General features: G+C 51.8%; 1 protein-coding gene across 1 annotated transcript; it reads right to left on the bottom strand.

The window, feature by feature from the left end:
* Positions 1-246: 246 nt before the first annotated feature.
* On the bottom strand, positions 247-20,987 carry UCK2 (uridine-cytidine kinase 2; the record flags this gene model as incomplete). The annotated part of the gene is made up of 7 exons (XM_080623184.1): positions 247-524; positions 1,038-1,086; positions 3,106-3,203; positions 8,448-8,590; positions 9,455-9,551; positions 10,492-10,651; positions 20,889-20,987. 7 exons carry the CDS (start codon positions 20,985-20,987, stop codon positions 385-387), a joined length of 786 nt encoding a protein of 261 aa, XP_080479310.1. The 3' UTR covers positions 247-384.
* Between the last annotated feature and the right edge of the window lie 1,178 nt (positions 20,988-22,165).

The following is a 22,165-nucleotide window of genomic DNA, read 5'->3' as shown; positions in this document are numbered from 1 at the left end:
ATCTCCTATGACCCTCTTCCCAGTGCCCTCCCAGCAACAGTCAGCCTGGCGAATACCTTATGGCAAGTAATTTTACATTATTCTGCATTTACACAAAAATAGAGCAATTCTATATTTATAGATACTTATAGCCGGTTCTGTGCTAGAGGAGTTGTTGAGCAAGGCCAGGAGCTGTGGACAGTCCAGGCTCCCAAGTAGCTGGCTGATTTTCAGTCAGCATTTCAAACATAAAAAATTAAAGGCATTCATCTCCATCTGGTTTCTTAAATAGATAAGGGGGGAATGAATAAACAGTATGTACAGAGGGGCAATAAACAGTATGTACAGAGGGCCCTACGTCAGGGCCCAAGCACCCTCTGCCCCAGCCTCACGCTGCCACTTGGGTCAGTGAGGCCGGCTGCTGGACTCTGAGGGCTGCCGCTGGCGGGGAGGAGTGTAGCCATTCAGGTAGCCGTTGCTCTGGCGTTTGCTGAGTCCTCCATTAAGAATGTCCTGGATGTGCTGCACAATGAGGTTTATGGCCACTGTGAACAAAAAGGAGGAAAAGACACGAGGGAGAGATTGCATTAGGATCACTGCAAATAAACTAGAGCCAGTCCAGAGATTATGACCCTGATGTCTCCCTTGTTCCCATCCCCTCCTATTCCATGGTAAGGAGCTGCAACCCTGCCAGGAGGAGCTGCCCGCTGGGACTGCATCCCTCTGCCCCAGCTAAGCCCAGCACTCAAGCCAGCAACTGGCTGTCCCAGTTGCACATCTTGCCTTGGGAGAAGCACATTTATTTCCCTTTGTGTGGGATAAACCAGGAGTTTGCCTAGAGGTACTGCACGTAGATGGGCACCCATGCTTGATCAGAGGAGCACAAACTTCCAGCCAGGAAGGAGCAAAGGGAGAAGCTCATCTTGGGGAGTGCATGGGTGGTAAAAGCACTCTCTTGGGTGACAGTAATTTAAGTTACCTCTGTGGAAGGCTTCACTGCAACAGCACAGCCCAAAGCTGGCTGCCAGGACATAACAGCAGGCTCTGGGTCCACCTACCTTCGTTATCTGCTCCTCTGGGAATGATCACATCAGCATACTTCTTGGTCTGGGAGGAAAGAGAGCACTGTGTTATGGCAAAAGTGGAGACCCGCCAGGCTGCAGCATTGTCCCTGCTTCCTGGGGCAGGTCCTTCCCCTCCCCTTGCCAAACCCAAACCCCCTGGGAGGTATGTCATTGCTGATAACACATTTTGGATGCTTTTTGTTTGTTTGTTTTTTGCTCTGTGTTTCAAGGGCCACGCTTTGTGCCTTGACTCCACTTTCATGAGCTTATACAGACTGCAGTAAGAGCTAGCAAGAGTCACCCTAACAAACCTGAAACAAAAAAGCCTCACGATCACAAGACTCCAGCAGTTGATGCTTTTGGGAACAACCTCTCTGCTGAATCCAGCCAGACTTGGTGCAAGAGCTGGCATGCCTGGGCACAGCCCTGTGGTCTGCTTGGGATGAGGGAAGAATGTTCTACCAGCATCACTTGCAAAAAAGGTCTGATTCAGGACACCAGTTCTGATCTATCTTCACCTGTAGGTGCCAGTCTCAGTCTCCTCCCCTATTTCTGTCAGCTTTTACAGCTGACCAGCTCCTGACAACCAAGCTCTACCGCCACTAAAGAAGCCAGCTCCATGGATGAAGGGTTCCATCTGACACCTTCATATCAAAACTCATCAGCACATGCTGGACCATTTCAGTGCTGGACCACCTGGCTCAGGGCTGGGTTAGGAGCCATACGAGAGCAACAGTGGGGGCTGAGCCTGCTTAACATCCGCATGCAATTGCTCTGCAGCTGAGTGCACCACCAGGTTAGAAGCAGGTACAGGCCACTGCAAAGCTGGTGGGTAGGGACAAAGCAGATGCTTTCTACCCTGCTTGTTTCATATCCCATCCTCCTACAGACTCTTCAACAGAAGAAACTGATGCAGCATCTGCTGCTTTGCAAAGCTGCAGATTTACCTGGCTGGAGACTTGCAAGGAAGGGATCCACCTAACTGGACCTGCCTTTCAGGAAACTTTTCTGGGATTACCAGGATTTGGATGTTGGTCCCCAGAGCCACAATCGAGCAAGACAGAGAAAAGGGTGCTGCTGAGGGGGCAGGAAAAGATCTTGTAACAAGCACAGAGCAAATCAGCCTCTCTTACAGAAAAGGGCAGAGCTGGCCACCTAGACAGGCACAGAGATGCTCCTGAGGCTGACAACCCAGGTTCCATTCTTGCCTATAGTGCTGGCCAGCAGTTCTCAGGCTGCAGGACTCTGTTCCTTCTTATTCTGCCTTCAGAATAAGAAGAAAATCCTCATATAACTACCATATCTGCTTCAAAACCCTTGAGAACCAAGGCACAGGCTCCTCTGCATGAGAGCCAAGAGAAGTGTGCAATGGCTAGTCCTGCAAACATGCTATTTCACCTGCAAGTTCTGCACGACTGCAGTGGTGTCCCACATGCAAAGTCCCTGTCTGCTAGCCTTGCCTCAGTTTTCAGTTCCCAAAGTAGCTTCCTTTCTCCAGGCAGACCTTGCAATGCTAGCCCAGAGCAAGGTCTGATTGTTCTATACCTTGGCCTCTCAATAGCCAGGAAATGCAACCTGCAAGGCCACATCCTGCAGCACAGAGCCCAAGAAGAAGCTCCCTTGCTCTCCCAAGCATCCAGCCAGCAAGACTCCAAGGTGAAAAGGGCAGGCAGGAGAGTCCAAAACAGAAGGCAGACACTGCCTGTGGCAGGAATCTCCCCTGGCTAGATGCAGCCAAGGATCTTCCCTCCTGGCTGGCATCTGCTGGGCTGCCTGGTGTTGGTTTATTGGACCCTGTGCAGGGAGGGGTTTATTTTGCCATACAGGCGTCCCCACAGGGAAGTGTGAGCTTACCAGGAAGGCAGTGTCTGTATAAATAGTCCCCATCTCGCCTTGTCTCAGCCAGCACTAGCACCCCTATTTTTGCCAGTGCCAGCAGGGAGGGATGAAAGTGAGACAGGCTGACCTGAGCTCTGGGACACAAAATGCTCCTGTCTGAAGAGCTGGCCATGGTATAAGGCATTTCTGGGAGACTCCTGTGGGTGTCACTCCCCTTACTTACTGGCAAACAGAACTCTTCAAAGGCAGGCTTGACGAAAGTGATGTACTGAGATAAGATCTGCTCCAGGTCCCTGCCTCGCTCACTGATATCTCGTAGCACTGCAGGGAAGATGTAAGGCATAGTCAGGAGCTGAGACATGAATTACTCCATCCCCCTTCCCTTTGGCCAGCCACCCATGTATTTTGCAAGAGGTCTTTGTTCCTGGAAGCTGCTGCCCACATGTTCAAGCACACCTCACTCCTGCTGTATGCTTCCAGGCTTTCCTGGGAGCCAAGAGCTGGCTGACCTAAGGGCTTTTCTTGTCCTCCCTCTCTTCTTAGCTCTGCAAGCACATTTCAACTGTAACCGGTGATACCCCAGTCTTGACTATTCCCAGCCTCACAGTCCCTGCAACCCTCCTATCACTCCTTTGGCCAAAAGGCATTTAGGGCCATTTCCCCAAGTCAACCTGGTACAGAGGTGCCCAAAGAATAAAAAAGCAGTGGAGTTCACCCGTACACATATTAAGGCACAGTTTAACTCAGGTGTGCATAGTAAAACTCGCCCACCTACCCAGCTCTGCCAGGCTCCTTGTGCTGCTCCCAGCTGAGTAGGATGGGAAGGCAAAGCAGGCTCCCACAGCAAGAGGCTGGGGGTGGTGCTTGGAGGAAGCCAGGAGAGTAAGCCAGCCTCCTGCTTGTTCTGCCATTTGCGCCTTACACCCTGCTTGCATAAGGTATTTGGGCCATTGCCATCCCCAGTCTTGAAGCCACTTCAACATGAACAAGCTCCCCAGTTCAGTGGGAATTCAGTCCATGGGTAAGAGCCCAAAACTACTGTGCTGTGGCAAAGCAGATGGCTCTTGGTTCCCCCCGAGGGGGCTGGCTTCTCCCCAGCACGCCTGGCACTGGGTTTGGAGTGAACCTTTTCCACATGCCAAGGCAGAGCCAACCACAGCACTACTAGCCTGTGTGACTTGCTCGGCAGCCATTGCCTATGTGCTTGGAGGGCCAGGACAGTGCTGGTTTGGCACCATTCCTGTGGGTGTTTGTCCTCAGCCAGCAGCTTTGCAGTGTGCTCTTTTGCAGCCCCTAGCGGGGGAGGTGACGAAGAAAAGAAAGGACTGGCAGCAGGATGTATGCCAGCTCCAGGAATGGCTCAGCTCAGCCCAGGCTGCTCTAGACAGCTCCTCGCCTTCTCCAGAGAGTGGAAACAAGCCTCAGCTCAAACAATACAGAAAAACAGGCAAAAAAAATAAACCAGAAAGACTTTTGTTTCCCAGGTCCCACACCCTGTTTGTTGGCTGCTCTGAGGCAGGGAAGGCGCACAGTGAGGGCATATTTACAGCACACCCAGCCTGGCATGGCATGCTCGAGGTCTGTGAACTGCGTAAGGGTGAGTGTCCACCTTGCAGGGACTGGTCCTGACAGGCAAAGCTCTCCTGCCTGCTCCCAGGCAGACCACAGCAGGGCAAATCACCCTCACACACAAACACAAGTCAAGCACCTATTGTCTTGTGTCTGACCCAAAGCAACAGGTCCCAGCAACCCAGGCTAAGACCACCCAACCTATTTGGAAGTATCACCCTCTACTTACAGGGCAGGCAAATGTCCCAAGGACAGACTGGCAGCATGTAGAACCAGCAGGCAGACATCTCTCAAAATGGGTCCAAAACATGTACAATGACTTGTCTTTGTTTTACAGAAGCTGATTGAGGACAGAGCAGTGAAGGGACCTTAGCCAGAATCAGCTTTGCATGGCTCAGCCTGTTTGAGGCACTCAACAGACCTAGCCCTTTGTTCTATGGTAGTAGTGTTTTTCCTGGGAGAGGCGCAGATATGGGGATCGCGCAAGTTACAGGTACAGAACCACAGCACTACTGATTAACCAAGCTGTAAGCTACATTTGCAGGAACCTCATGTGCTGCTGCCTAGTTGAAAAGCCCATTGCTGCAACTCTTCAGGACTTCCAAGAGAGCAAGATGACTCAGGGCCATGTCACAACACAAGATCCTGGCTTTTGCTACAAACTACCTCCAGCTACATTCCAGGGACGCAGTTATAACTCCAGCACCTCACATGCAGGTTCTCCTTTCTCTGAAATATTAGGGAGATACAGTAAACAGATTTACTGCTGCAATGGTCCTACCAACTGCTAACAGCAAGCCAGGTCAATTCCCTACCAGGCCAATGAGTTGCCCTAACTGGGAGATACCAGCACCTCAACCAGGCTAGTTGCCCCTTTGCAAGGCTTTAGCAATTGGTGGTGGGTAAGAGAAATACCTAATAGCCTGGGCCCAGGTAGACCCCCTCCAACAGCTGCAGCACAACTGGGTTTACCTCTGTATTGTGGTCAACAGCTGGATAATCTCAGTTCTCAGATCTTGGATGGGATCTCAACCAGTTTTCACGCACTGAGCTCACCCTTCTGTATCAAGTCCAAAGTGACTGAACCATGCACTCCAGAGTGTAGCTGGGATGCACACAGTCATGTTGCACTGCAAATGCACATACAACACCTTTCCTTCAGACAGCTGATCCAGGGCACTGCCAAAATTGTTGTAACTTGAGATTTGAGTTGTATGTTACAGGAATTGCTATAGCAGGGTGGTCTTGTTGCTAGCCAGGCTGGGAGCAAGGGAAAAAGTTCATTGCAATATTAAACCCTATAACCTGGCCCAAAGGGAGCAGGGGTGAAGAATGTAATGAATAGACCTTTAAATCATTGTAACACATAATTTAAGTTGCATGTTACAGGAATTACTATAGCAGGAGGCACCTGAATCAATGGAGGACAAGCCTTACAAGAAGCAGTGCAAGTGCAGCAGTGACCTGACCTGAGTTGACTTTAGTGCCCAGTAATTCCATGCAACACACCACCTCTCTTGTCCCAGGTGATCACTGTAACAGATGGAGCCCAAAGTCATGGCCTAAATGAACTCAATGGACATTTGCAGCTATTTTATAAGGGCGGTCCATAACCAAAGGGAATTATATCTGTGCATTATATGAAAGGATGGGAAGAGGCATGGCGGGCAATCAGAATGCATTGGATAATGTAGGACCTGAGCATGACATAAATGGTATGAAATAAGGGGTGGAGAATGTGCTGGCTTTGGCTGGGATAGAGTTAATTTTCTTCAGAGTAGATAGTGTGAGGCTATATTTTGGATTTGTGCTGAAAGCAGAGTTGATAACACAGGGATATTTTTGTTATTGCTGAGCAGTGCTTACACAGAGTCAAGGCTTTTTCTGCTTCTCACACCACCCCATCAGTGAGTAGGCTGGGAGTGCACAAGAAGTTGGGAGGGAGCACAGCCAAGACATCAGATCCCAACTGAGCCAAGGGATACTCCATACCATATGACATCATGTTCACTCAGCACATAAAGCTAGGGAAAAAGGAAGAAACCAAGGAGGGCAGGGGGGGAAAGGATGAGAGATGACAGGACACGGCATTCAGAATTATGGCATTTGTCTTCCCAAGTAACTTAAGTGTGAAGGAGCACTCCTTTCCTGAGGATGGCTGAACACTTGCCTGCCGATGGGAAGTAGTGAGTGAATTCCCTGGTTTGCTTTGCTTGCACACACAGCTTTTTACTTATTAAATTGTCTTTATCTCAGCCCATGAGTTTTCTCACTGTTACTCTTCCAGTTTTCTTCCCTATCCTGCTGAGAGGGCAGAGATAGCAAGCGGCTGCATGATGATTAGTTGCCGGCTGGAGGTAAACCAGAGTAGTGTGCTACCCTGTGGCTGCGTGTGAACCCAAGTTCTTGTTCTTCTACAGCACAGTCTGCTTAACGGATAAGGCTCACACTGCAGGATCTTGCAAATGTCTATCTCCTAACACATCTCCCTGCAATGACTGTGCTGTCACCTCCCTGGATGAGTCATGCAAGAACACTGGGCAGGGTCAAGAAGGATGCGTAAAAAGGAGCTTCTAATCAGCACTGATTACATCCAGCAGCGGGCTGTGTATCTGTCTCACAGACAAGGGCAGGCAGGCAGGCAGGAGGAGGCAGAGGGAGGAAGGAGGTGGCTGGTCTCTTCTCTCAAGTAGCAAGTGACAGAACAAGAAGAAACAGCCTCAAGCTGTGCCAGGGGAGGTTTAGACTGGATGTTAGGAAAAAAATTCTTCACTGAAAGGGTAGTCAGCCATTGGAACAGGCTGCTCAGGGCAATGGTGGAATCACCATCCCTGGAAGTGTTCAAAAAGTGTACCTGAGGCCATTAGTGACATGGTTTAGTGGTGGTCTTGCCAGTCCTGGGGTAACAGTTGGTCTTTATGATCTTAAAAGTCTTTTCCAACCTAGTTGATTCTATAATTCTAAGACTAGTTCTGTAGCAGAGTGGAACAGTCCCAAGCACACAAGCAGTTCCAGGCTAACACACTGAGACATGCTCCTCTCATCACAGCACAGAGGTCTAGACTGGACCTCTCCTAAGTAATCTTCTGCATCCCTAGACACCCTATGGAGGCTGTCAGAGCCAGGCAGGGGCAGGGATAGTTCAAAGAAAACCAAATTCTGCCCCAAGAATCCCCAAATGCTTTCTTAGTCATCTAGGGAGACTCGGATGGCTACATCAGTGAGCCCACTCATAAAGACTGCTTTGAAATGAACAGCATCTCAAGGCACACAGATCCTGAAGAGCTGGAGTCCCTCCTATGTCAACTGCAATCCATAGCCAAGCCAAGCTGGACATGGAGTGTCTCAGAGAGGGATATTCTGGTTTCTAGAGCTCTTTGCTCACAAAGCCATCATCCCAGTGCCTCCCACAAAGAGGCTCCACGCTGCGCTGGTTGTGCTTGCAGAGACTAAAAAAATTAACAACCAGACTCCCTGTTTGCATCATCATGTATAATGGACAACTTCACACCCAAATGCATCTTTGGAGCACATCCATATCCCAGGTCCTGAGCAGATCTATCAGGCACTGCCTTCTGACTGAACTGCCGAGATACTCTGCCTTGCCCATTGCACTCCTCCCTGCTGGTACGTGCTGACGGCAGCTGCTATTCAGCCGATGATGACACAGAGCTGGTGCCACAGGGCCATACAAGGACACAGCATGCTCAGTAGTCACACTGCTAGACGCATCAAAGGAGGAATCCCAGGCTAGGAAGCAAAAACTGCACTGAATCCTAAGAGACATGGAGCAAGGTGTTCTCCACTGCCATAAGCTGCCCTATGTGATATTCTGCACTGGGGAGGAAAAGCTCCCTGGCTCTTTGCTAGCAGCAGCACAGCGTTGTGCCAATTCCAGATCTGCTCTGGTCACTGTAATCTGCCTCTGTGAGCAGCTGCCGAGATCAATTAAGTGACTTTTCTGTCCCTGCTCCACAAGGCATGTTTGGGCCTCACCTCTGCGGGACAGCCGGGTGTCTGCATCCGTGTCCACAAAAAGCTTCATGCGGAACAGATCCCGCACCTCCTGGCTGTAGAAGGCGAGGATGCCTTCGAAGAGCACCACATCAGCAGGGTAGACAGTCACCGTTTCCTCTTTCCTAACAGGAGGAGGGAGAGTCAAAATATGCTGGTGGGGGGAAACAAGGCAAGAGAGGTGGGGGAAACAGCAGTGCTCCTAGGCACTGCTCCAACCCTGGGACATCACTGCTGCACCAGGGGGGTGACCAAGGAGAGGGCAGACCTATCCCACCGCAGTGAAGGGAGTCCAAGGCATATGTACACTTCCTAAAAGGACAAATAGCAGAGCAGGAAGCAGACCAGCCCTTCTCCCCCTACCTTGGCCAGGTGCTGCTTGCAAGCGCTATGTGCCAAACCATGAAGTCCAGAAAGCCTACACATGGGGCTTGACCCATGGGAACCTGCAAGAGCCAGCTCTGCTCCTCTGGCAGCCAGGCAGCACTCCCCTGACACCAAAGCGCTTCTGTGTGAAATGGAACAGAGTCACACTGTCCACAACCAATACAGGCATGCAAAAACAAGCTGAACACATGCAAGGAAAGAGTTACAGGAGCAAGTACTGTTGCTCTCCTCCCTTCCTGGAAGTGCCAGGCTGTTTGAGCATGGAATACTTGTTAAAGCTGCAAACACAGTTTGTGGGGAGAGAAACTGTTGGTGGAAGAAGAAAAGAGGGACTATACCCCCCCCAACTCTGTTGACACCTATATGTTGCTGGATGCCACTGCTTGGCTGCACAGCTTTCCAGACCCTCAGACTCCACCTGTATCTGCCCTGGATCCTCTAATCAAGAGGTCTAAAGAAGTTAGGTTTGAAACTTCGTGTTGGCACATTAGATGCCTAACAGTGGGCGCAAGCAGAGGGGCAGGTGGTTTGGGCTTGCAGGACTGTGTGCTGTGCCACAGGGTATTAGCAGCAGCACAGCAAGGCAGGAGCAGCTGTTGGACCTGGAGTGGGAGACAAAGTCATAGACAGGAATCTGGACCGTCTTCCCTTCCGTGATTTCTTTGAGCGTTTTCACGATCAGCTCGTTGTCAAAGGCATCTGAGGAGAGAGGAAACGTTACCTGAGGCAGCTTTGCAACCCCTCCCACCCACCAGACACTGAGCTTAGCCTAGCCAGAGCCACCAGGACAGACAAATGTGCAGGCAAGGAAGAAAAGCCCTGCACATCCTCATGGACATAGCAAGGCCGAGGTCTCCCAGAGACCCTGGGTATTCACTGTCACTGCTTTGCACTAGCCTGGGATCTGGCCTGCAGAGATCAATACCGCCCTTGTATGGTGATGCGGCTGCCCAGGCTCAGGAAGGCATCTCCTCCAGGGCTCCAGCCCTCAAAGAGACTGGAGCAGTGTTTCAGCCTTGAGTCACTGGACAGACAGAGCTCTGTTTACTCAGTGCTTGCTGTCTCTGGCCATTGTCCTATGGCGATGCAGGGACAGCAGCTCTGGAATTCCCCCACCAAGCCCAGAGATGGTTCAAAGAGCTCCTGTTGTTGTAAGAGGGCACAGCCCTCTCAGTGGAGCGGTTTGCAGAGCAGCTGCACAAGACTGTTCCCTCCCTGAAGGAGGGACACAGCACCTGGCTCCAGGGGGCTGTGCCAGACCCTATCTCCCTGGTCCCAACCCAGATGCACCAGAAAGGTTTTCAAACTGGAGGATGTTTTTGCAGGGAGAAGAGGAGCATCTCAAGGAATTTGGAGGGTTCGCAACCTGCTCTTTCTCATCCCAAACCCTCCACCCCACAGGCAGTTTCCTTTCTAGGAGAGACAGAGATTGTACTGTAGGGAACACAAGTGGTCCTCAGCCACCCTGCCAGGGGTGAACCCTCCACAACAGCTCAACTAAGTCTCCCGCTCATGACCCATGTGGAGACAGGGTCCCAGTGTCCACACAAGACTCTTTGCTGGTGAACCAAGGGGTCCCGCTCCAGCCCTCGCCCCCCACTGTATGTCAGAGCCACAGTGCTGTTCTCCATTCATTCACCTGGGTGGTCAAAATTGAACTGGCCTTTGAGTGCTTTGGATTTCTGCTCTGAGGTGAGGACCCGGTAGAAGCTGTCTTGGCTCACGATCACCACCTGCTTCTGGCGGTAGTCCACCTCGTTCTGGCCCAGCAGCTGGACAATCTTGGAGCATACTGAGGACTGGAAAAAGAACAGCAAAGGAGGCAAGTCAGTGGCAAGTGGTGTCTGAGCCATGCAGGGAGGATGTCCCCAGGTAACAGCCATTTCTGGGTGCATGAGACACTGCTTGCTGGACCTCCAGCTGAGTCTGTGGTCCCCTCAAAAGCACAGCCCAAAGCCACTGAGGGAAAGTGCTCCAGAGGCATCAACATGGGGTCCTTCAGTGTCAAAGCAGCACTAAGTTTGCCCCCTGCCTCCCTCTCCTCCATCCCTATGGCCTGCCCACAGTTCTTACTCTGGGCACAGGGGTGTTGACGGCATCACTAACTGGCAGCAGGAAACCAGCCAGCTACTGCTTGGGTTCTGCCACACCCCCAGGAGCCCCACGGCCAACTTCAGCCTGGCCAGCAGCTACTCAGGGAGCAGAGCTGCATGTGGTATCAGGGCTGAGCCTCCTCCCTGGGAGGCAGCCTCAGTGTCTTGGTTCCTCCAGTGCTGGTCCAGGGCAGAAACCCCACCACAGCATGGGCAGTGAGGGAAAGAGTCCTCAGAGAGGGAAAGCCAGATTGTTTCCAGATGCTAAACAAAGCTCAGGGTGAAAAGACACCAGAAAGACAGCCATGAAACCATATCAGGGATCTCTACCACAGCTGCCAGGGCTGGGAGGACCAGTCTCGAGTATATCCTGGTGCCTCTTGGCACAACAAGACTAAGGGCTGGTGCAAGATCCCCAGGAGCACTGCTGGCACAGGAACTGGCACCTCTCATATCACATGGAGTAGGCTGGGTGCCGGTGGGGTGGCATCTACGCTCTGCTGGCACTTGCAGCAGGCACAAGCTGAAGGTCACGCTGGACCCCACCACCGCAACAAGAATAAGAGCAGAGCTTGTGGGACAAATCCCAAAGCCTGCTTCAGTCCCTTCTCCTTAGTCATACAAGTCCTTGGCCACTGTGCAACACACAGGTGTTGACTGCATCACTAACTGGCAGCCAGCACGCCTGCCCTGGCCAGCGACACTTACCTGTGTGAGCCGTGCATGTCAGCCCCACTCCTGCCCCACAGCATCCACTGTTTGGGGAGAAGCGGGTGCTTCTGGTGCCAAACTGAGCTACTTCACCTCATGGAATTTTACTTGCTGCAGGTGCCCAGTTGAGAAGCTCCTGGTCTCGATCACCACAAATACTCTCTGCTGAGCCCTTTGATTTGCAAAAAGAAGTTTCCTTGCCCCAGCCTGTTAGTGGCTCCTTCCGTGCTCCCACTTCCCTGCTGGCTTAACCTTCTGCTTTGTACCTGGCTGACAACCTCCAGATTGACAACCTTCAGCAGAGCTGAAGACGGTGGTGAGAGGGAACAGGGAGAAGAATGCATGCCTGGCAGAGGAGGTCACCCCAGCAAGCAGAGGGCAAGGCTGTTTGCCTGAGAAGCTGGAAGATTTAACGGCATTCCTGTCCCTAGAGACTGCCTCTTCCCCTCCAGGCCACGCTGACCCAACTTGGCTGTGACCACTGTGCTGTGAGTCAGCCCCAGCCTGGCTGGAGAGCCTTCACACACAGCACTGCTGCAGAGTGAACTGGCTCAGGCTGCCTGGCAGCAGTCCTTGTGGCACTGGCCACAAATTTGGTCAGGGACGGGGTCTCCTGAGCATCTCACCTTCTTTTCCTGCCTCTCACAGCTGGCAAGTTATGCTTCCTGAGCCATGTCAGGAAGCCCTGCCCTGCAGCAAGCTGCTACCACCCAGAACAAAGCACTGCAAGTCAGTGCCAGTCACTCGCCCTTCAGCATGCACAGACACAAAGTCAGAGCCCATTCTCCATTTCCTCTGTTTTCTCACTCACCACATCCTTCTCCAGCCTGCGTTAGCCCTATTGCTTATCCAGCTGTATCCCATAGGTTTTGCAAAAGCAGGGAACAGGGAGTGCACAGTGCCTCTCCTCCACTTTTCCTTCCCGCTCTGTCCTCCACGCACTGCTGCCTTTGGATGCTGCCTGTGCAGCAGAGAGATGCAGTGCAGCAGGGTTCAGCCTTGGCGACAGCCACTGACGCCAAATTTCCCATAGCCATTGTAATAGACCAGCTCCCAGCAAAAGCACCCAGACAGATCCCCAGCCTGTATATCAGCAGGCTCCATACGTATCTGTAGCAGAAATCGCCTTCCCCAGCCCAGAAGAAGCAAGGCCTCTTTACTTCGGATCAGTGAAAGCAATACACCAGTTGCACACTCACTCTCCCCTTGGACTTCAGCATAAAGATGGAAAATAAAATCATTTGAGGGCATCAGACAGTTCCTGCCAGTCTTTCTTCTGCCTTATGCACACTAATCTCTGGTATACTGATCTTGGAAACAGGTGGAGGAGGGAGGGGAAGGAGAAAAGTCCCTATCAGCTCTGAAAAATCACCCTCCTGTTTCATAACCCACAACTTAACACACCTAGTGGTGAGAAAAACGCAAGCAGAAAGTAGCCCCCAGCTGCTGGAGACAGGAGTACATCCTCCCACTGGGGCCCAGGACAAGGACTGGAGCATGTCCTGGCTGCATTTACCATTCTGTGGTGTCAAGCGACTCCTGCAAAAGCATCCAGGCAGATGCTATGGATCCTTCCCTTTCTCTGGTGGTCTTTGGTGACCTATCAGAAGCAGTGGAGAAAGATGATCACACAGACATCCTGCTCTCAGGACTGAGCTCGGGTTCGTCGTACTGTGTTGCGCAGCTAGGCAGGGATGTCACCTCTGGGCTCTGGAAAGAAGCGTATGTCACCCTGGTCCCACAGAAGGTATGGGCCAGGGCACTAAGTGCAGCAGGACATAGGAACAGCGGGGGACATGGCATGTTCCTCCAACCCAAGGGCTGCGTTCAGCTTGCCTTAGTGGGGCAGCAAACCTCAGCAACACCTATATGAAGAAGGTATTTTTTCCTTTCCTCACAATCATTTGTGATGGAAACAAGAATGGCTCATGAGGGTATTCCTTGATGCAAGTCTGGATACCTCCCACACCTGGACAGGCATTTTTTCCCCTTGATTGATAAACACCCTATGTTAAGGAGGAAATAAAACCAGAAACACGGAGGTTACAAATTCCCCTACACAGTGGGAACAAAACTTTCCAGTCTTAGGAAGCATCCCTCCAAATGAATAATGTGTGCCCCCTGCTTAAACCTTCTCCCAAACCAGTAACGCAGACATACATATGATCGATGTTAATCAGAAGTGTGAAAAATCCACTAATAACTGGAAATGATAGCAGTTATGCTCTGGGGAGGCCTTACGATGTCCTGAAAGACCAAGACATGACTGTGAAGTAATGTGCCAGGGTGCAACCAGCCTCGCTCAGCCCCTTCCCCAGATCTACACTGTGCACACCTCACCATGACCCAAAGTGAACACCAATGGCGATTCAGCTGCAGCGCACTCCCAGCAACAGGATGCTTTCTTAAGCAAAAGCCTTCCCCTCCTCCAGAGCTTGTTTAAAACTAAATATAGACAGAACACGGGAACCCCAAAGCCTCCATGGTTGCCAAGTGGACCTTCCCCATGTTAGCCACATAAAACCAATGCAGGACTTCCCAAGCATGAAGGCAGGCAGCCCTGGCCACTCCGCCATCATTCATTACTTTCCACATGCTGCACTGAGGGGAAACTCAGCTCCAGGTTTAAGGCAACTGGCTGCAACCCACTGAGCTGCACTTCCCCAGACTGCACTTGAGCTGCTCCCTGGGAAAACTGCAAACCAACCCACACCACCCACAGACGGTTGATAGGGAGGTATCTGCACAGCACAAGAAGCAAGTTCAGAGATGTTATTCCTGAGCAGAAGCAGCTCCAGCTCCTCTTGCAAGACTCCTTCTCTGAACCAAGCACACAAATAACTAGTGTTGAAGGAAGAAGTACAGCATTATTCTGCTTGGAAGACACAGAGGGCACCTGTGGAAGAACTCCAGCATATTTTCCCAGAAGGAGAGAAGTGGTGCACAGGGGAAGAAACTCTACAGATGGTTATTTGGAGCCCTACCCCTGACATTTACTTCAAAGATATTAATTACATTACATATTTAATTCATATTTACTCATGGCCTACAGCTGGCTGCTCAGATATTCTTCAGGAGTTGACTAATTTCCCATGCAGATTATCCCACAATTCCTCTTGGGTAGCTGTTATCAACCAGAGAATTAGGACTTCAGATGGGTATTAGAGAGAAAGCTGAGGGACAATGCTATAGGTAACCACTACAGGAAGGTTCCAGGCAGGACACAGCTGATGCTTGCAGCCCCAGGTTTGCTGCAGCAGATAGGGCAGTATGGGTATTTCTGCCCCGGCTGGTAAAGCCTTTCCTGGGCTAGGAGGGATCTGTATGCCTCATACACGTGAATACACTAAAACCTACTTGTTCAAAGCAGTCCATCTATCCCCAGGGAGCCTGGCACTGCAGAGGGATGTCTACACCTAGTTGCTTGCTAGGGTCCCAATACAGCAGCAGGGAGGACCCCACATCCTCGCTATGCCAGATAAAGTGATTCCAGCCCTAAAGGAAGACTGAAGCTGCCAGTACCCCCAGAAGCAGGTAAAGGGAGAAGAGATGTGCCACAAGACAGACCTACCAGGAGAGGCATGTGCTGTGCTCCAGTGTGGAAAGAAGACAAGCATCACTGCAAGCTGCTCACCTTGAGCCAAGATGCTGCTCACCACGAGGACAGTCCTCTCCAACAGGGTAATGCCCTTGGCCCACAATAAATGCTACAGCCAAGAGCAAGGATAGACTGCAGCAGTTACATCCCACCTCTCATCAGGGACAGAAGCTCAGAGGTTGTCTCAAGGGACGCACGCCACTGTTGTAACCCCCTTTCCTTTAGGATCTGCATGTCAGCAGGCTTGGCAGGGGCTGCCATCATCTCTTCTCACGTAGAATCATAGAATAGTTAGGATTGGAAAGAACCTTAAGATCACCTAGTTCCAACCCCCCCTGCCATGGGCAGGGACACCTCACACTAAACCATGCCACCCAAGGCTCTGTCCAACCTGGCCTTGAACACCACCAGGGGTAGAGCATTCACAACTTCCTTGGGCAACCCATTCCAGTGCCTCACCACCCTCACAGTAAAGAACTTTCTCCTTATATCCAATCTAAACTTCCCCTGTTTAAGTTTGAACCCATTACCCTTTGTCCTATCACTGTAGTCCCTAGAGTCCCTCCACAGCATCCTTATAGGCCTCCTTCAGATACTGGAAGGCTGCTGTGAGGTCTCCACACAGCCTTCTCTTCTCCTGGTTGAGATGTCCTCATCACATGCTTGTGGATAACAGTCTACAGTTTGGGGATCTGACAGGATTTTCCCTAAGATCACACGAGGGGCTACTGGGATTACTTGTTGCATTTCTCTGAGGTCCCCTATAGTACAGTTCCCTTTCCAGGCATCACAGGGGACTTTCGCTCAATTGGGTGCCTGAAATCAGGAGCCATGGTAGTGCTACCCTTCTCTCCAGTTTATCTCCTGCAGCACAGTAGTTACAGATTTTGGTCTGTTCTTGTAAGGTTATGTTAATTATAGAATATTAGGAAGTGCTTGGTGGATGGGGATGATACACAGAATAGATACCAAATTGGGAACGGTCACAGAGGATCTATTAAATGTCTGCTTGCAACCGTAGAGAACTGGTTCATGACCCACACAATCCTTTCCAGTCCTAATGGAGCACATCTGCATGGCAGCACTGGGACTGGAAACTTGCTATTCTTGTACCAAAAGCCTGGGCCTCCACCCAGAGCTTTCCCAGGCAGGTCCACTATTCTTGCCTTTCCCTTTGTGAGCCGCAGGCCAACCAGTCTAGGACTGGGATAGCCAAGTTTCTGTTCACTCACCCTGGGATACTGTGCATGTGATCAGCACTCCTGGGCTGGAGCATAAACAGGCATACAAACACTGAGGATCTGAACACAGATTATGCACAGGGAAATAAAAAAAAAGGCCTAACACAATCCCTCCCAATCCACTGGATTTAGATACAGGTATTTTTCTAGAGCCTCTGCTGCAAACTCCAAAGCCTTGAGCAGGCCAAGTCCACAGGACTATGGTAAGCAGTTGCTCCATAACAAACTTACACATATTCATTCGGTAACAGGAAAGGGCTGACCCATCAAATGTCCTGTGTATAAATCTGATCAAGGACTGGCACAAAATAATGTTCTACTAGAAAGTTTGACGAGTCTCTAGCACACATTGACACCTGTGTTTAACAAGTCAGACCTTGTGATGCGGGGCTCCTGCCAGCCACAAAACAAACGTCACCAGGAAATGGTGCTGAACTGACACAGGACTGCTGCATTTCCTGCTAGTCCCCCTCCCATGGGTCCCCCTGGGTCACTGCAGGGTCTCCCTTAGGCTTCTTTGCCTGGATTCCAGGTGGTGACAATGTGGCAGCGGACCCCAGGCTTCTGTGGGGGACTTCAGCCCTTGCTAGTATAAGGGAGCGAGCTCTGTCATGCAAGAAGCCCCACGTGGAGAGGGAATTGCCTCATGCTGTATGTACTGCAGCTGGAGCTACTGCTTCCCTTGGGACCAACACTCTGGCTGTTCCACCCTGGCTGGGTGATATCAGCCTTCTAACTCTCATCTAGGCAGCCAGCTCAGACTCAGACAGCATTTTAGGTGTTTAAAGCAAAAGCACCTAACAGATTAACAGTGAAGAATACACCTGGCTGAACACATGCTGCAATTCTGATGCTCTGCAGCCTGAAAACTCTCAGGCTGCATGATCCAATAGGCATTTCCAACTTTATGCTCTAACTCAAGATCCAAATGATGCAGCCACTGGGCCACAGTGGCATCAATATTCAGCCCTCCTTAGTCTGAGGGCTGGGTAGCCAACAAAAGCATTTGCAAATCTGTCTTTTCTTACAAACTCCTTTTTCTTCTTTTCCTGTTGGAAAGTAGCAATTGGCACCCTGCTTTGCAGCACGTGGGGACAAGCCATTAATGCGTTAGCCCAAGCTTGAAGAGCACTCTTCACCTCTGCAACCACCCCATCACTATACGTTTCCACTGCCACTCCAGCACTGCCAGCAGAGCTGCAAGGTCCCAGGAGCCAAGCTGAAGTGAGGACACGGGAAGAACGTAAGAAGGTATCCCAACTCTTTACAGCACATCTCAGTTTGCTGTCTTTCCCTCCAGCCCGCAGCCTGGCTGCCTGCCTTGCATGCTGCAGTCTTTGGTAGTCAGGAATCTCTTGTGGGAGGAAGGGAAGAAGGTGTTAGCACAAAGACCATGGGTACAAGAAGGAAACAAGAACTTTAGCAGACCGCTTGAAAGCACACAAGATGAAAGAAAATGCTATAATCAACCTTGGGAATCCCTCTAAGGAAATGAGGCAGTTGCAGTTCTCTCCAGCTTTGGCACAGGAGGGGGTCTTAATGCTATGTCATCTCCTCCACATCAGGAGACTGCAGCAAGCTTTGCCTGAGCTGCACAGTGCTTGTATTTCAGGGGACAGTGGGAGAAATGCTGCCTCCCAGCAGGTCTTGTGAAGAGCCTGTTCCAGCTGAGCAGACACAAAACAGCCACCATGCAGCTGAGACTGCCCTCATAGAGGCTGCAGCACCACAGCCTTCCCAGGACCTCTGTGGCTCCCCAGTTTTGCTTCCAATACAGTCCAGCTTCCTTCTAAGAGCCAAAAAAACAGGACAGCACTTAGGCTTATACCTCCTATTTGAGTACCAAAAGTTGCTCAAGCCTCTTTTGCTCACCCGGGAACAGCAGTCAGCCTTTGGATTTGAGTTGTCACCAATTTGCCTTTAAGAAATACCAGCCAAACATTTCCCCCAGCTTTTCAGTGAATGCTGCCCACTTTGGATGCCAGCTTCCCCAGAGCACCACACGACACAAGTTGTGGCAAGATACAAACAGAATCCCTTCCTTCCACAGCCTGACTGTGCTGGTACATTGAGAGGGATGGCGGAGGACTACGGAGCCTCTTCCCCACCTTAGACTCAAAAGCAGCAGCAGAGGTGCTGGGGGGACCATGGAAGGCAAATGCCCTCTGTTATGCTCTGTCTGGTGTGCTGCCAAAGGGGTGTTTTATGGTAACAACCCCCAACTGGCGTGAACGTGAGTCGGATGTATTTGCCACTTTTCTAGTGGAAAGGTGCTTGCTTTCCTTCCTTCTAGGAGCGTTTTGTTCTCACCCAGAGCCAGCATACTGGCATGGCAGCCCTGGGCTAGATTTTAGCTGCAGAGAAGCCCTTAGCTGAGCAAACCACACCAGTCCCACCCATTGCTTTCCCAGAGTGTGCTGTGCACCCGGCATCACTCAGCCCATGGCACTGTCACTAGTCAGTGGTGGGACAACCCCAGTGCACCCTTGCCTTACAGCTGCATCAAGTGCGAATTTGAGGGTCCCTGTGCACAAGCCCCAGGTTCTTTTTTCCTGTTGCTTCTCCTCAAGCAATGGTTTTTTTTTCCCCAGCATATTTCTTTCTGTCTTTTCCCACAAATTTTGTACCGATCTGCTGGATCCCCTTCAACTGGCAGCACTGCACAGAGGTTTTAGCAGGCATCAGTCACTGGAGGGGGGGATGCAAATCTAGGCTGAGAGACAGGAAAAGCCAGTTACTACATCACCCTTGCTAGAAAGAACCGCTTGCCTATTTTTATTTTTTTTACTAAGGCAGCCTGCTGCTACTAAATATTTGCACTTTGAAGTTGAAAATAACTGTGGCATATTGTACTGTAATCACTGCTTTTACCTTGTGGGCCAGAGACACAGCACTCAGAGACATAACAGTTCAGCAGCGCCAGACACGATGTTATTGGGACAGCTACAGAGAGGCAGACCCACGCATCAGAGAACAGACAAACCCAGCATGTTTGAAATCACCAGGAGCTGTAGTGCAGAAACAATCCAGCTTTGGCTCCCAGTGGAGGGGACTGCATCCTCTCACCATCTCTCCCCTGTTATATCTGGATTTTTCTCCCTTGCAGTAGAGCAACAGCAGTCCAAGAATCAACTGGGTACTGAGAGACGGATTCCTAAAACACTGTTATTATGGACTGAGGTACAGTTGTTGGGTTATGTCATCCTTCAAGAGAAAAAGGGCCCCTTTCCAAATACAACTCAACCCAGGAAGACAGGAGGCTGTCTTCCTCCTGTGACAGCTCACATTCAGTTTTCTTAGCAAGAAATATTGCAAAGGTATTGCTACTCCCAAATTTATCCATGCTATCTGAAATACCTCTTAAAAATGCAGGTAGAATGTCTGTGCTGCCCTGCACAGGGGCCCATGAACTGTGGGTCTGGTTTTTCTGCTCTCTAAATAGGACGGGGGAAATCATATCAGGACAGAAAGCAACCTACCTCGGGTTAAACAAATAAAGAAAAATCCACTGTGTGAAAGTGAAATAAAAGCCGTGACGCTGCCGGAGGGCCCAGCGCTGCAGTTTGGGTGCAGCAGCCCTCCAGAGAAAGTCCGCATCAGCTCGGCAGAAGCGGCTAGCCCCGGCCCCACCGCCCCGCTCCCACCTGCCGCGGCCAAGGACCATCCGCTCCTGCGTGCAGCCAGGAGGTAGTTCTGCCGCTGTGAGTCAGCATTTACTGCGGATTTTCCAGTCCTCCTACCCCGAAATTAGCTAGAAAAGGGCACCCCCATGCTCGACCGACACCATTAAAAAATAAATTAATTGACTGCATGGCACCCAACGCGCCCTGCGGGTCAGCCGCGGAGCGAGTGGCCCTCGGGTACACTCCGATTGAAGGGGAGACGGAGAGGGGCGCTGGTTAAAGCCACAGACGGGGAGATTCTGCGGGGGGGCGCGGGGGGGAGCACCTCCACCCCGGCCTGGCAGGGCCACGCACTTCCCGCGAAGCCCCCAGCCCTGCCCGCCGAACTCCGGCAGCCCCCGAGAGCAGGGCCCAGGCCGGGGTGGGGGGGGGTCAACGCTTGCACCAACACCACCACCCCCAACCTCCCCTCCACGTGCCCCCGAGACTACAGCACTGCCACCCGGCCAGAGGCCTCGGCGGCCCTGCTCTCTCCGCCGGCTCGTCCTTCCGCAGGCCGCACCGTGCGCCTCCGGAGCGGCGAGCCCTCCCGGTCCTGCTGCCTCCCCGCGCACGGCCCGGCAGGTCCCGAGACAGCGCACGTGGCGGAGCGGCAGCTCGGACCCGCCGCGCTGCCATGTGGCTGCCGCGCCCGGCGGAGGGAGGCTGCGCCGTGGGGACCCCTCTCCTTCCCCCCGGGGCTCCCCAGAGCCCGCCGCGAAGCCCCGCACCTTGCCGCTGGCTGTGCCACCGCTGACCCCAATGAGAAAGGGCTCGCCGCCGCTGGGCTGCCCGTGCTCCTCCAGCCTCTGCTCGCTGTCCCCCGCCATCCTCCCCTGCTAGTAGCAGCAGCGCCACCACCTCCTCCACCTTCACTCCCCGTGCGGGGCTGGATTTATCTGATGAGTCAAGGGCCTTCCTCCCCGCCTGGTTCACATCCCTGCGCTGCGGCGCCCTGCCAGGTCCCTGCCGCAGCTGCACATGCTCCGGCCCAGCCTGCTGGCGGTCGGTACGACACGACACAATACAGTACAGTACAGTTCGGTGGCCACATGGCCCCACACCTCTCCGCCGCCCTCCTCCGCTCGGGGACAAAGGCGGTGCGGCCGCCTGATGCACTGGCCCTCGTTCCCTCTCCCTGCCGGCTTGGTTTGCCCTTCCACCCGATGAGTCCTGCTGCCCACTCACCATCAGCCTCCATTAAGTGCTGGGACCACACCAGAGTGGTTCTTAGCAGCACGCCCATTATATGTCCCCCCTCTGGCTTCTCCCACCCCCCATAGGCCCTGGTCCTGTGAATGCTTAGGAATGCTTATCAACGACTCAAACCAAGAATAAAAATTATGCTTATGTTTTGGCAAATGGGACCCATCTGGGAGGAGCTGCCAGTGCTCTGGAGGCCAGGATTCAAAGTCAGATGCTCTTGGTGAAATGAAATGGAAAAAGTCTCAGCAAAATGAAGGGTACAAGTGCATATGGGCAAGTGTGATGTACTGTACTTAGGTAGGAGTAATCATCTTGAAAATACAAGATGGGAACCTGCTGGCTAGCCAGCCCTTTTACAAATAAAAGTCTGGGAGTACAGCGGATCAAAGAGTCAATGCTGTGCTGTTGTGAAAATGGCAAATGTCCCACAGGAACATAGAAATGTAGGCAGGGACCATGTTTTGAGAAAGGTGAGGCCTTATGGACAGACTCCAGCAGGGTCTTGGGAACAGCTTGGGGTCTGGCTTTGCAGAAAGATGACAGGAACTCTGCGTGTCCAGTCTGGGGAAGAAATGGCTGCAGGTACAGGGCATCTGTTTCCAAATACATGAAAGGCTGCCACATACAGGAAGGGAACACATTTCTGTTACCCATGGAGATTTGAACAAAATGTTGCCAGCTCAAATTGCAACAAGGGCAATTCAGGATAGACATTCAGGGACATTTTCTAAGTGTCAGAATGGTTGAGTCCTAGAATATGTTTTTGAGGAAGAGTGAGGACTCCACTGAGAGGCACCAGGAA

Source organism: Psittacula echo (assembly GCF_963264785.1).
Source record: "Psittacula echo genome assembly, chromosome: 7".
NCBI lineage: Eukaryota > Metazoa > Chordata > Aves > Psittaciformes > Psittacidae > Psittacula > Psittacula echo.
The sequence above is the reverse complement of the archived record's forward strand: the minus strand, read 5'-3'. Positions and strand labels throughout refer to the sequence as shown.